The 14,718-nt window shown below is 40.4% G+C and overlaps 1 protein-coding gene across 1 annotated transcript; it reads right to left on the bottom strand.

Moving 5' to 3' along the window:
- Positions 1–235: 235 nt before the first annotated feature.
- On the bottom strand, positions 236–9,004 carry LOC118378075 (GDP-L-fucose synthase-like). The gene is made up of 11 exons (XM_052519371.1): positions 8,887–9,004; positions 7,308–7,468; positions 6,721–6,835; positions 5,774–5,902; positions 5,403–5,476; positions 3,833–3,966; positions 2,846–2,910; positions 2,624–2,690; positions 2,432–2,511; positions 2,013–2,112; positions 236–1,778 (listed from the first exon to the last, which is right to left on the bottom strand). The coding sequence occupies exons 2-11, from the start codon at positions 7,460–7,462 to the stop codon at positions 1,723–1,725; spliced, it is 975 nt and encodes a 324-aa protein (XP_052375331.1). The 5' UTR covers positions 7,463–7,468; positions 8,887–9,004; the 3' UTR covers positions 236–1,722.
- Between the last annotated feature and the right edge of the window lie 5,714 nt (positions 9,005–14,718).

The raw sequence follows: 14,718 nt of genomic DNA, 5'->3' as shown, positions 1-14,718 counted from the left end.
CTCTCCTGAGGAAAATGACTTGATGTGCCAAGTAGAGTCAAATATACTGATGGCACATCTGACCGTTTATTAATGGAGCGATTACTGGCAGATCCCAAATGATCTTGGCTTCCTCAGTGTTATCGTCAAACTTAGTTGACATTTGAAACTGTTGTTTGACCCCTAAAAACCTGCTTCTTCCTGTCCTGTTTCTACAATGTATTGATTTAACTGGAACGACCAGTGATGTCCTAATTCTCAAGATTCTTCAGGAAGTTGACTTTATGTTAGTTTCTGATATGTTCATCCCAGATAAATCACAATCTTTTAACACAAACCAGTATTATGATCTGCAGTGTGGACCGAGGCCAGTGAATGATGAGAAACAGTTGGCTCCAATGTTTAGATCCAGGCTACTTTACTGTAGGCTTATACTTGTTGTTTTGTAGTGAGAAAACATGTCACACAGCATCACTCTCAACGACTGACACCTCATTCTTACATCAAGAAAAAAATCCAATCACAAATAGATCATACACTTCAACTATACATGTTAGATATTAAAATGAAAATAATGTGATGTATTTGAGTGTAAACACATGACTCTGCAGTATTGCTCATAGTAACTGGTAGTCATACTGTAGGGGATCAGGTGGCTGGACCAGTTCAGACACCATCAGGGAAGGACATGTAATGGAGGACATAATCAGGGATTGACCTTAAGGGTTGCCCTATTGCTTGGAGCAAATGAACTGAGCAGTCGGGCAAGTTGAACCTGCTCTGAAGTTTCCCCAGGGGATTTTTCTGGTTCCTCCCCATTGTTTAAGTGAAAGACGGACAATTTATGGCATCCAGACAAGTTGAACCTGCTCTGGTTGCCCCATTAGGCAGGGGATTTTTCAAAACTGAATTTCAGTAGCCTAACATAGGGGCTACACTTACATTTTTTTGGTCCTGCTGCACAGGAAGTATAACTATTGGTCAGGGCGAGCAGAGCGCCAGACAATACTATATCCTATTGCTCTCGATTGAGCTGTGCGTCTAAATCTTAGTCTCCCAGAGCCGGTATGCTTACAACCAGGTTGTAGAAGGGTCTCATGCGCTGCAAAAGTTACGCATTCAAACAGATTTTTCTACTTCATAGCATGCTAGCAGATACCCATATACTTCCAGTCATTGTGCTAACACTAGTTAGCATTGGCTCACAAAATGACCTCAAAGTTCCTTCATACTGGACAAAGAGACATAAAAATGGTATCCAGGAGTTCAACAGCCTCTGGGGAAGTAGATAATGGGCCTCATTGCCAAAATCTCAAAGTATCTATGTGACGATTTTGCTTGTAAACAATTACTTTAAAATGTTCTGTCAAGTGACAGTAATCACCAGGCAACCAACAAAAAAAAACTGCTGTCCAATGGGCAAGAGCTTTTAAAACCTTAATGTCAATCCCTGACATCAATGGTGCAAATAGAGGAGAAAGGATCCAAAATGGTTGCCAGACGGTTCTGGGGAGAACAACAAGGTGGGGTATTGTGAGTGCAGAAGAGTCCTGTGTGCCTTTACTTCATGTCCACTGATCTGACAGAAATTAACCGGCCACATGGTGAAACCTATCCAGAACTTTCACTAATCAGTTGGCATGAAGACAAGGACACAAGACTTGGAAGGCACAGTAATAGTATTGGGATGTAGCCCTGATCTTTTTCATTAAACAATATTCATGTCTCGACCTTCATTGGTCTTCATGTTCGGGCTATGTCGTAATTGTTCACGAACCAATCACAGGTCTTCTTGATACCTGTAGGGGAGGAGAGACACAGTCAGTCATCTATGGATACTGTGCATTTTGGAAGAGTGGTTTAATCACTGTGAACGTTACTTTCATCATAATCATAAAACGACCAATAACCAGATAGGCATCAAATATCATGCTGTAATGCGTCTGTGTTATTTACAAGGCAACTAATTCCAACTACAATATTGAGTTGTTTTCTGGACAGGAAATACAACCCTTAATATTTGTATCTCTGACCTTCAGAGAGCGGCGTGAAGGTGAAGTCAGGGAGGTAGTGTCGCAGCTTGGCGTTGCTGGCCGTCTTCTTCATCTGACCGTCTGACTTGCTGGTGTCGAACTGATGTCATAGGTCAAGGGCCACAGAAGGCAAAGCACAGGGAGTTGACATAGTTACAGTGCAACGGATATGGGGGACAGCCAGTCCGAGTGGCCATTTAAAGTACTACATCTGTACGTCGTTCAGTCCAACAGGTGTAATGAACCTTTAGATATGGTTGCTGGTGTTGTACTAAGGATTCTACTAGATTGGTTCTAGACACTGATCTAAGGTCAAATTTGAATAATGGTTAAGGTAAGGAATTGTGGAAGATACGCTGATCCTAGATCTGTGACTAGGAGCAAGTTCTATCAGGCGTACGCAACCTGTGGAAGGATACAACTATTTGACCTTTGAAGTCCAGGGCATCTGCAATCATCTCTACGGCGTCCTTGATGGGGAGCTCCTCCTCCTCCCCCACTGTGAGAAACAAGTGACAGAGGAGCTTGGTCCAGTTACATATGGTACACACACACATTGACTGATCACACACACACATTGACTGATCACACACACACCGTGTTGGACTCACCAGAGAGAATGATGGGGTCAATCTCATCATACTCCCGCAGCACCCAGAGGAACAGACGTGCAACATCCTGAGAAAACACACACACAGATTTAATGTGCACACACACATATCTGACACACACACACACACACACACACACACACACACACACACACACACACACACACACACACACACACACACACACACACACACACACACACAGTAATTCACTAAACATACCAGAGAGTAGATGAATTGTCTCCTGGGTGTTCCGGAGCCCCACACCTGTAGTGGGGTTCCCTCCTCTGTTAGAAGGAGAGTAGAAAGGAGTATGTGTTTGTATCTGTCTGTCTGTGTGTGTGTACGTCAAATCAAATCAAATTGTATTGGTCACATACACATGGTAAGCAGATGTTAATGCGAGTGTAGCGAAATGCTTGTGCTTCTAGTTCTGACAGTGCAGTACGTTTTATTCTTTTTTTTCACCTTTATTTAACCAGGAAGGCTAGTTGAGAACAAGTTCTCATTTGCATCTGCGACATAGCCAAGATAAAGCAAACAAATTCACAAGAACTTCCTTATATACACAAATGTAAAGGGATGAATAAGAATATGTACATATAAATATATGGACGAGCGATGGCGGTGCGGCATAGGCAAGATGCAGTAGATGGTATAGAATACAGTATATACATATGAGATGAGTTATGTAGGATATTTAGACATTATTAAACTGGAGTTATTTAAAGTGACTAGTGATACCTTTATCAAATCCATTTATTAAAGTGGCCAGTGATTTGAGTCTGTATGTAGGCAACAGCCTCTCTATGTTAGTGATGGCTGTTTAACAGTCTGATGGCCTTGAGATAGAAGCTGTTTTTCAGTCTCTGAGTCCCAGCTTTGATGCACCTGTACCGAACTCGCCTTCTGGATGATAACGGGGTGAACAGGCAGTGGCTCGGGTGGTTGTTGTCCTTGATGATCTTTATGGCCTTCCTGTGACATCCGCTGCTGTAGGTGTCCCCTGTGTGTGTGTGTGTGTGTGTGTGTGTGTGTGTGTGTGTGTGTGTGTGTGTGTGTGTGTGTGTGTGTGTGTGTGTGTGTGTGTGTGTGTGTGTGTGTGTGTGTGTGTGTGTGTGAGTGCGTGCGTGCGTGCGTGCGTGCGTGCGTGCGTGCGTGCGTGCGTGCGTGCGTGCGTGCGTGCGTGCGTGCGTGTGTGTTACTTACTTTTAGCAGCATATGTCTTATGCATGAGCGCTGAGAGCACGTGACCATTTTCAAAGTTGAAGTTGTCATAGGGACCATACACGTTAGTCGGGATTACGGCGGTGTAGCGACGCCCATGCTGCGCAAAGTATCCCCTGTTGTCAATCAAGTCACACAACACACACACACACACACACACACACACACACACGCACATCATGTTGTGGTTAGAACATTAATGACCCACTCCAGCTATTTTTTTAAACAATATTCTAAGTACACATACAACACAAGGTACAAACCCTTAAGGGTAGAATTTTTTTTTTTGAGAGAGAGATTTTTTATTTTATTTTTTACACAAATGACAAAATTCAAGGAGTTGGCAATTCAAGGGGTTAGTCTGATGGATGCGTACCGATGTCATCGGCCTTCCCTCTTGCTTCCCAGAACAATAGCAGAGCAATAGAGGTTCCTTGGAAGTTGTGGGAACATATGTTTTTGGTTTCCCATTGGTTCTGGGAACAAAAGCCTAAGTTTCCTGACCAGTGAAACTGACCTTTTTTTTTAAACATTCTGAGAACATTTATTTTTTGGTTGCAGGGAAGTTCTGAGAACGTTTTACAATGATTCCCTGAACGTTTTCCTGGAAGGTTTTATTAATGTTCAATAAGACTTTTAATAACACTGCTAGCCTAATTCAACTGTTTTGAACACCAAGCACAGATGGGACACATGGAAATGAAATTGCTTAGGCATTAATCATGGAAAACACATCTCTTTTTTATTGTCACAAGGAGCCTATAATATTTAAACCTATGATCTTATGTTTCCTATCCATGGACTCAGTCCACTGCACCACCAGGTTGGCGCTAGCATGCCATGTTTTGTAACTTATACAAAGCTGTGTATTTTAGTCTATTCAAACAGACCCCATTTCAAAGGAAACAAGTGCTCATAAAGATCAGGTGTGGCCAATTAGCGGGTGCGGCCACTTCATGAACTCACTTAACAAGATAGAGGATAGAGGAGTTTTGTTGACGCTGAGAACGGAATGTATATATTAATAAATAACATTTTTAGAACCCTCTTGTGGTTTTAATGGAAAGTTTTCTTAATGTTCTGAGAATATTACTAAATAGAACCACGAGGAAACCTGTAGGAAACGTTACGCTGAAGTACTGAAATTCCCACATAATAACGTTGTTCTTAATGTTCTCTGAACAATTTGAGAACATTACTTTAAATAGAACCATGAGGAAACCTGTAGGAAACATTATGCTGAAATTCTGAAATTCCCACAGAAGAATGTTGTTTCTTAACTTTCTGAGAGCATAACTTTAAATAGAACCATGAGGAACCTGTAGGAAATGTTATGCTAAAGTACTGAAATTCCCACATAAGAAACACATGGTTCTCAGAAAATGATGTGCTAGCTGGGCTGTGCCATGTAATGAGGGACCTGCACCAGCTACTGAAATGCATCTTTTGTTAAGTTCATCAGGTGATAAATGAGGTGCAAGGGAGGCTGGAGTGGGTCTTTCAAATGTGTGCTAATGTACCTGCACAGGTAACAGATTAGTCACCAGCTCACCTGTTCTGAATATCAATCATTCTTTTGGCATGTGAGTAGCCAAAGTTTGAGTCATGTGGAGGCCCATTGTGGATCTGTGGGAAGGGGAAGAAAGCATGAGTGATCCTGCACTATCTTTTATTAAAAATCCCAGTTTGGAGGGCCAGAGGTTCCCAAACAGAGTAGTTATATGTCACTGGGCACATACTCGGTCCCAAATGGCACCCTAAACTGTTGAACTCCTACCTTTGACCAGGGTCATTAGGTCTCTGGTTAAAAAGAATGTACTATATAGAGAATTGGGTGCCATTTGAAGCCACCATAGTATTTTAGTATTAAGGTTAAACACAACATAATCTCATTGATTTGGCCTTACTGGTTGTTCAACTCACCATGCTCTCATCAATAGGGTATGTGGTCTTGTCAGGAAAGATGCAGCTTGACAGACAGGACACCACCTTGGTGACGCCCCTTTCGTGAGACGTCTGCAGCACGTTGTCATTGATGCGAAGGTTGTCCCTCTGTGAAGGCAAAACACTGTGGTCTCAATAACACCTGTATTGCGACTCTTACACGATAACTTGTTTTTACACAATAACTTGTTTTTACACAAATGAATTAAAAGAATGCATTTGCTCACTAACACCCCGCCCGTGACGAGCACGCGCATCAGCTCAGCCTTCGTCTGCAAAACCATTTATCACTCTCACTCACTCTCAAAGAATGCTAACTTCTATTTTTTCAGTTGTGATATTCACATACTGTTATTACGCTGTAGCCCATCATTGTAAATACATATTTGTTCTTAACTGACTTGCCTAGTTAAATAAAGGTTCAATAAAAAATATAAAAATTAAACAGATGGATTAATACCCTTTTGGAATTAAGATGAATACATTTGCCAACAAAGTCACTGTGTAAACTTCACTTTGACAAGTTCAATTGAATTTCAGCCTAAGTAGTTGCCCGGCCAGGCGAACATGGACATTTATATTCAGGTCATTCAGCAGAAGATCTTTTCCAGAGCTGCTTCCAGTCGGTGCATTCAACCAGTAGCTAGATAAGACAAACCATTTCACGGACTGGCCTTTAGGTAGTTCAGGCAAAATATCAGATGGGCTGGTTCCATCTTCAGCCCATCGGCCTGTCTAAACTGGGGGTTTTGTACACAAATATCATTATTTGGTTAACAATTGGGGCGCCAGGCAAAGAAATGGGCCAGTGAGTTAGAAATGCCCGTTCCGAATTTCTGGACCCATCCCTGATTTAACAAATGTAGTTTGGGACAGAAACGTATAGCCTAGGTATTAAAACAAACTGGGTAGTTAGGTAAGCTCACCAGAAAGTGTAGGTTCTTCTTCATGTGAAGATAGAGTCCTCCCACCTTGGCAGCCAGGTGGATGACATGGGTGGGCCGATACTTCTCAAACACTGCTCTTGTCTGTTGTAGATCTCTGGCAGAACAATTGTCATCATCACCATCCCATTTAATGGAAACACATCAATCTCATAAAAGTATGCATGCACGAATGTAATTAGCTAAACATTTAATGTGGTTCCAACAGGAACTATATAGAAACTCTAAATATATATTGTATCTATGCATCAATCTACATATCTATAGAATAGATTAGAAAATAATAGAATAGCAGAGAATAGAATATTTTTTCCACGAGTGAACTTATTTTGTTCCTGTTGGAACCACAAAACCAGCCCCAGATGTAAAAGGGTCATAACAGGATTTCATACAGTGCAACATGACATACATTACCTATAGAAATATGTTATGTAGAACAGACATGCTGGAGTTTCTCGGGCATGAAGAATATGGCATCTCTTGTATATAGGCTAGGCAATTTTTATCTGCATAGACCAAGCCTCAGACCAGCTCTGCTGAGAATATGAAGTTAATGTGACATAACTTACACGAGGTTGGCCTCTTTGGAGGACAGGAAGGTCCACTGCTCGCCCTCGAGACAGCCGCCTTCCTGTTTCACCACGTGCTCGATGGCCTTCCCGACCAATCCAGATCCGCCCGTGACGAGCACGCGCATAGGCTCAGCCTTCGTCTGCGAATCCATCTGTCACTGATCAAAGAATGCAAACGTTAATTTTTCAGTTGTGATATTCACATACTGTTATTACGCTGAAACCTAAAACAAAGTAGGTTGACATGAATGACAGTATGATCATGGCCCTATTTATAGCCTACTTTAAAACGTAATAATAATAATAATAATAATAATAGTTTACATTTAGGCCAGTAAGGAATGAATCAAATATATGCTATACAACATCAAACGCAAGTTGAAAGGTATTAACACACTTTTCGTTTCAATTACAATTTCATTGTAGCCACATTTGTTTAATCATGGAGGCTACTTCATTGTATTTATTTCCTATCTACATTTATTGACTTTTGTCTTTTGAAATAAATTCAATTTGGCATATTAATTATTAAGCCAAAGGGGGAGTGAATGGTATTATGACAATGTTAATTTTAGCATATCAAAAAGGATAAACAAACAGCCTACGCCAATATCGATATATATTTCATTTTTAAATATATCAATTTAGTTTAAAAGAATGGGAAATAAGTGTTAGGCTATATTACAAAACAGAAGCCTATATTACAATATCAGATTGTCATACAGGCTACACCACTGACATTATTTTAGCAAAGCAAACCAAATAGTAGCCTAAAAGTATATGAGGTCTGACGAAAGGAAATGTCTACTGATATGTTAAATACAATGTAGACTAGCCTATAAATAGGCCTTATAGGACAAACATTTTAGGGAAATAATTGCAAATATTAATCGGTAGTCTATGTGGGCTATTTTGAATTAAAATAAAAAAAACTCAGAGCGAAATAATGATGATAATACAAAACTAAGAATAGTTATACATTTAGGCTAATAAGGAATTAATAACATGCTATACATCAAACGCAAATTGTTTAATCATGGAGGCTACTTTATTGTATTTATTTCTATATACATTTATTAACTTTTTTCTTTTGAAATAAATTCAATTTGCCATTTTAAATATTAAGCTCAAGAGTCCAAAACGGGAGTGAATTGCATTATAGTCGTGTTCATTTTTTAGCAAAAGGACAAATAGCTTACGCCAATACCGACAGACACAGTATTTAATTTTAAAATTAACAATATGTTTTTAATCGAAATATCGGTTGGTCTCATTAGGCCTATATTACAAACAGTATATTACAACATCAGATGATCATATAGGCTACAACACATATACGAAGTTTGTCGAAAGAAAATGTCTATGTTGAAGTCAAACGCACCCACCCATTCAACCAAAAGTCATCTACATAGGACTTAAAGGACAAAAAATTATAAAGACAAAACATATTCATCCGTATAGTTTACGTGAGCTATTTTGAATTATAATCAGTCACATTTTTAATTCGTCAAGACCTTCGTGTTATTTTGTATGAATGTATCTTATCAATACACAAAGTTAATGTATGAATTCAAACCTGTAAAATTATTCGTTAGAATTTTCCTCCTCGGATAAAGTCGGTATTAGATCCTATTTCTGAACGCTGAAGTACATAAATGAGGCATAGGCTCTCTTTTGTCTTGCACACTAACCTATCAACAGGTAAACCGCAGGCGCAAGGTGGAGTCGCACTTATAGGCTACCTGTGAGCAACACTTAGAGAACAAGGGAGAGTAGTAGTGACTATCGCAGTTTCTCGCACCGTCACTCACGTACCACACCACATTAAGAAAATACCAGAACTGTTAAGATACAGTTGAAGTCGGAAGTTAACATACACCTTAGCAAAATACATTTAAACTCCGGTTTCACTATTCTTGACATTTAATCCTAGTCAAAAATTCCCTGTCTTAGGTCACTCAGGATCACCACTCTATTTTAAGAATGTGAAATGTCAGAAAAATATTAGAGATAATTATTTCTTTCATCACATTCCCAATGGGTCAGAAATGTACATACACCCAATTAGTATTGGTAGCATTGCCTATAATTTTTTTAAACTTGGGTCAAACATTTTGGGTAGCCTTCCACAAGCTGCCCACAATAAGTTTGGTGAATTTTGGCCCATTCCTCCTGACAGAGCTGGTGTAACTGAGTCAGGATTGTAGGCCTCCTTGCTCGCACACGCTTTTTCAGTTCTGCCCACACATTTTCTATAGTATTGAGGTCAGGGCTTTGTCATGGCCACTCCAAAACCTTGACTTTATTGTCCTTAAGCCATTTTGCCACAACTTTGGAAGTATGCTTGGGGTCATTGTCCATTTCAAAGACCCATTTGCGACCGAGCTTTAAATTCCTGACTGATGTCTTGAGATGTTGCTTAAGGATATCCACATCATTTTCTGTCCTCATGATGCCATCTATTTTGTGAAGTGCACCAGTCCCTCCTGCAGAAAAGCACCCCCACAACATGATGCTACCACCCCCCTGCTTCACGGTTGGGATGATGTTCTTCAGCTTGCAAGCATCCCACTTTTTCCTCCAAACATAAGGATGGTCATTATGGTCAAACAGTTCCATTTTTGTTTCATCAGACCAGAGGAAATTCCTCCAAAAAGTACGATCGTTGTCCCCATGTGCAGTTGCAAACCATAGTCTGGATTTTTTTATGGCGGTTTTGGAGCAGTGGTTTCTTCCTTGCTGAGCGGCCTTTCAGGTTATGTCAACATAGGACTCGTTTTACTGTGGATATAGATACTTTTGTACCTGCTTCCTCCAGCATCTTCACAAGGTCCTTTGCTGTTGTTCTGGGATTGATTTGCATTTTTCGCACCTAAGTACATTCATCTCTAGGAGACCGAACGTGTCTCCTTCCTGAGCGGTATGACGGCTGCGTGGTCCCCATGGTGTTTATACTTGTTCATCTGTACAAACAATAGTGCGCGTGGTACCTTTAGGGGTTTGGAAATTGCTCCCAAGGATGAACCAGACTTGTAGGGGTCTACCATTTTTTTACGAGGTCTTGGCTGATTTCTTTTGAATTTCCAATGATGTCAAGCAAAGAGGCACTGAGTTTGAAGGTAGGCCTTGAAATACATCCACAGGTACTCCTCCAATTGACTCAAATTATGTTAATTAGCCAATCAGAAGCTTTTAAAGCCATGACATAATTTTCTGGAATTTTCCAAGCTGTTTAAAGGCACAGTCAACTTAGTGTAATGTAAACTTCTGATCAACTGGAATTGTGATACAGTGAATTATAAGTGAAATAATCTGTCTCTAAACAATTGTTGGAAAAATGACTTGTGTCATGCACAAAGTAGATGTCCTAACCAACTTGCCAAAACTATAGTTTGTTAACAAGACATTTGTGGAGTGGTTGAAAAACGAGTTTTAATAACTACAATCTAAGTGTATGTAAACTTCCGACTTCCACTGTAGGTTTGCTGAAAATAAAATGTTTTTCCCAACATAAATTGAATATAACTTCTGTTTTTTTAAATTTCACATTTATTTAACCAGGTAGGCTAGTTGAGAACAAGTTCTCATTTACAACTGCGACCTGGCCAAGATAAAGCAAAGCAATGCGACACAAACAACGACACAGAGTTATACATGGAATAAACAAACATACAGTCACAATAGAAACGTCTGTATACAGTGTGTGCAAATGTGGTAAGATAAGGGCAATAAATAGGCCATAGTAGCAAAGAAATGACAATTTAGCAGATTAACACTGGAGTGATAGATGATCAGATGATGATGTGCAAGTAGATATACTGGTATGCAAAAGAGCAGAAAATTAAATAAAACAATATGGGGATGAGGTAGGTAGATCGGATGGGCTATTTACAGATGTACTATGTACAGCTGCAGCGATCGGTTAGCTGCTCAGATAGCTGATGTTAAAAGTTAGTGAGAGAAATATAAGTCTCCAGCTTCAGCGATTTTTGCAATTCGTTCCAGTCATTGGCAGCAGAGAACTGGAAGGAAAGGCGGCCAAAGGAAGTGTTGGCTTTGAGGATGACCAGTGAAATATACCTGCTGGCGCGCGTGCTATGGGTGGGTGTTGTTATCGTGATAAGGTGGAGCTTTACCTAGCATTGACTTATAGATGACCTGGAGTCAGTGGGTCTGGTGACGAATATGTAGCGAGGGCCAGCCGACTAGAGCATACATGTCGCAGTGGTGGGTGTTATAAGGGGCTTTGGAAACAAAGTGGATGGCACTGTGATAGACTGCATCCAGTTTGCTGAGTAGAGTATTGGAAGCTATTTTGTAGATGACATCACCGAAGTCAAGGATCGGTAGGATAGTCAGTTTTACGAGGGTAAGTTTAGCGGCGTGAGTGAAGGAGACTTTATTGTGAAATAGAAAGACGATTCTAGATTTGATTTTGGATTGGAGATGTTTAATATGAGTCTGGAAGGAGAGTTTACAGTTTAGCCAGACACCTAGATATTTGTAGTTGTCCACATATTCTAGGTCAGAACCGTACAGAGTAGTGATGCTAGTCAGGCAGGCGGGTGCGGGCAGAGATCGGTTGAAAAGCATGCATTCTGTTTTTCTAGTGTTTAAGAGCAGTTGGAGGCCACGGAAGGAGTGTTATATGGCATTGAAGCTCGTTTGGAGGTTAGTTAACACAGTGTCCAAAAAAGGGCCAGATGTCTACACAATGGTGTTGTCTGCGTAGAGGTGGATCAGGGAATCACCAGCAGCAAGAGCGACATCGTTGATGTGTACAGAGAAAAGAGTCGGCCCGAGAATTGCCGGACAACAGGCGCTCAGATTTGACTCACTGAACGCTGTCTGGGAAGTAGTTGGTGAACCAGGCGAGGCAGTCATTTGAGAAACCAAGGCTATTGAGTCTGCCGATAAGAATATGGTGATTGACAGAGTCGAAAGCCTTCGCCAGGTCGATGAAGACGGCTGCACAGTACTCTCGTTTATCGATGGCGGTTATGATATCATTTAGTACCTTGAGCGTGGCTGAGGTGCACCTGTACAGTGCAACATGACATACATTTCCTATAGAAATATGTTATGTAGAACAGACATGCTAGTGTTTCTCGGTCATGTAGAATATGGGATCATGGCATCTCTTGTATATAGGCTAGGACATTTTTATCTGCAATGACCAAGCCTGAGACCAGCTCTGCTGAGAATATGAGGTTCATGTGACGTCACTTAAACAAGGTTGGCCTCTTTGGAGGACAGGAAGGTCCACTGCTCGCTCTCGAGACAGCCGCCTTCCTGTTTCACCACGTGCCCGATTGCCTTCCTGACCAATCCGGATCTGCCAGTGACGAGCACAGGCATCGACTCAGCCTTCCCTTCCGAACACATTTCTCACTCTGATCAAAGAATGCAAACTATAATATTTCTGTTGTGATATTCACATAATGTTACTACGCTGAAGCCCTAAACAAAGTAGGCTGATATGAATGATAGTGTCATCAACGCCCTATTTATATTCTACCTTAAAACGTAATAATTATGATAGAAGTTACATTTAGGCCAGTAAGGAATGAATCAAATATATGCTATACAACAGGAAACGCAAGTTGAAACATATTAAAACCATTTTCGTTTCGTTTACAATTTCATTGTAGCCACATTTGTTTAATCATGGAGGCTACTTTATTGTATTTATTTCCTATCTACATTTATTTACTTTTTTCTTTTGAAATAAATCTAATTTGGCATATTAAATATTAAGCTCAAGAGCCCAAAACGGGAGTGAATGGTATTATGACAATGTTAGCCTATCAAAAGTATAACCAAACAGTCTATGTGGGCCTACATGTTTCTTCTTTGCATGGTGTTTTGTTGCAGGTTTTGTTTTTCGGTCATTAGTTGTCAAGCTTTAATAAAAACACTTTAGTAGCCTAGCTAGGTCTGTGCCATGTGTCTGTACATTTCCCTAACAGTAAAACAGACAAATGAAAACAGCGAAATTGGGATTCAATTCACAGATGTGAGTGTATCAGGCTGTAATATCATAAAAAGATAAGTCAACTGTTATCTCCTTTATACTCGCTTTGTGTCCTATTGTCATTTAGTAGTAATTTATACCAGCGTATGAATCCTTTATCTTATACTGTAACTTTTTGACAACCAAGATAACATTTTCTGTGGACTACAGCAATGACCTGTTGGAACCTAAACTCCCAGTTGTCTTGAACTCACTGAAGTCATGTTTTCGCAGTTCCTAGTTAACAGTTGTTTTGAGCGTGGCACACATCATGCTTAATTGATGGCATGGCCAATGTTGAATGTTTATTATCTTAAATTTGGAAAGAGCCCATTAAATCGCAAATTTGGGACCACACAGCCACTGTCACTGATTCCTTCCAAACCACTCATTGTTGATTTAATGATTTCCAACTTGTGTAATGTTAATGTCCAATGGCCGCTGATATGATATGTGACACGTATTGATGCCAAAATAACATGCAAAACAGGCAAGCCCCCCACCCCAAAAAATCTGCCCCACCTGTCCTGAATGACGGTTTGTCACGGTGTGTAACAATGCACTGCGGTTTGGCGTGCAACAGGTTGGCACTGGCAGTGCTTGCTGTGACCTGCAGTGCAGAGCATGGTGGGCTCTATTGAAGCAGGCCAAAATGACAACCCATATCATTGCGCTGTCACTGGTTGGATTCGGTAACATAATGATTTTATAGTTGCCACCCGTGATCATCTGTTGTATAGCAATACTCAGCATGCTAAAATTAAAGATGTGCTCTGTCATTTGTTGAGTTTTCCATGGAGGTTAACACAAAGATTTAAGTAAACACAAATGATCTCTAAAATGTAAAATTGGTGATTATAATCTCTTCTGTCCCCGACCATCATGATCTAAAAAAGATGCTCTCTAACCTTACAAGTTACTTGCACCAGGGACTAGCAGGCTATGGTCATTCCAATGAAAACTAGCACCTGAGGACTGACTGAATTGGTGAGAGCTAACTGTCTCTATCTCTGGAACCTGTAAATAATGCCCCAGGGGCCAGTGTCAGCCCAGTCCAAAAAACAGGATGTGGTTCCTTATTCTACATGTCAGAGAGGTATGTTTGTTCTAAATTATATTTTATTATCTGAGCATCACACAACGGCTGCTCTGAACCCAGTAGATTTCCAAGTAGCTTGTTGTGTTTATCCTAGAACCAGATCTGCCAACGTCTATTAATGGAATGATTACTAGCAGATCAACTTGGTCTCAGAGCATTTCGCATGATTCTGTACACAAATCCGAGACACTCCATTTAGTATGATACAGTGCATTCGGAAAGTAATCAGACCCTTCACTTTTTCACATTTTCTTACATTACAGCCTTATTCTGAAATTGATTAAATAGTTTTTCCC

The sequence above is a fragment of the Oncorhynchus keta genome, chromosome 5, assembly GCF_023373465.1.
Source record: "Oncorhynchus keta strain PuntledgeMale-10-30-2019 chromosome 5, Oket_V2, whole genome shotgun sequence".
Taxonomy (NCBI): Eukaryota; Metazoa; Chordata; class Actinopteri; order Salmoniformes; family Salmonidae; genus Oncorhynchus; species Oncorhynchus keta.
This window is presented reverse-complemented; position numbering and strand designations above follow the sequence as displayed.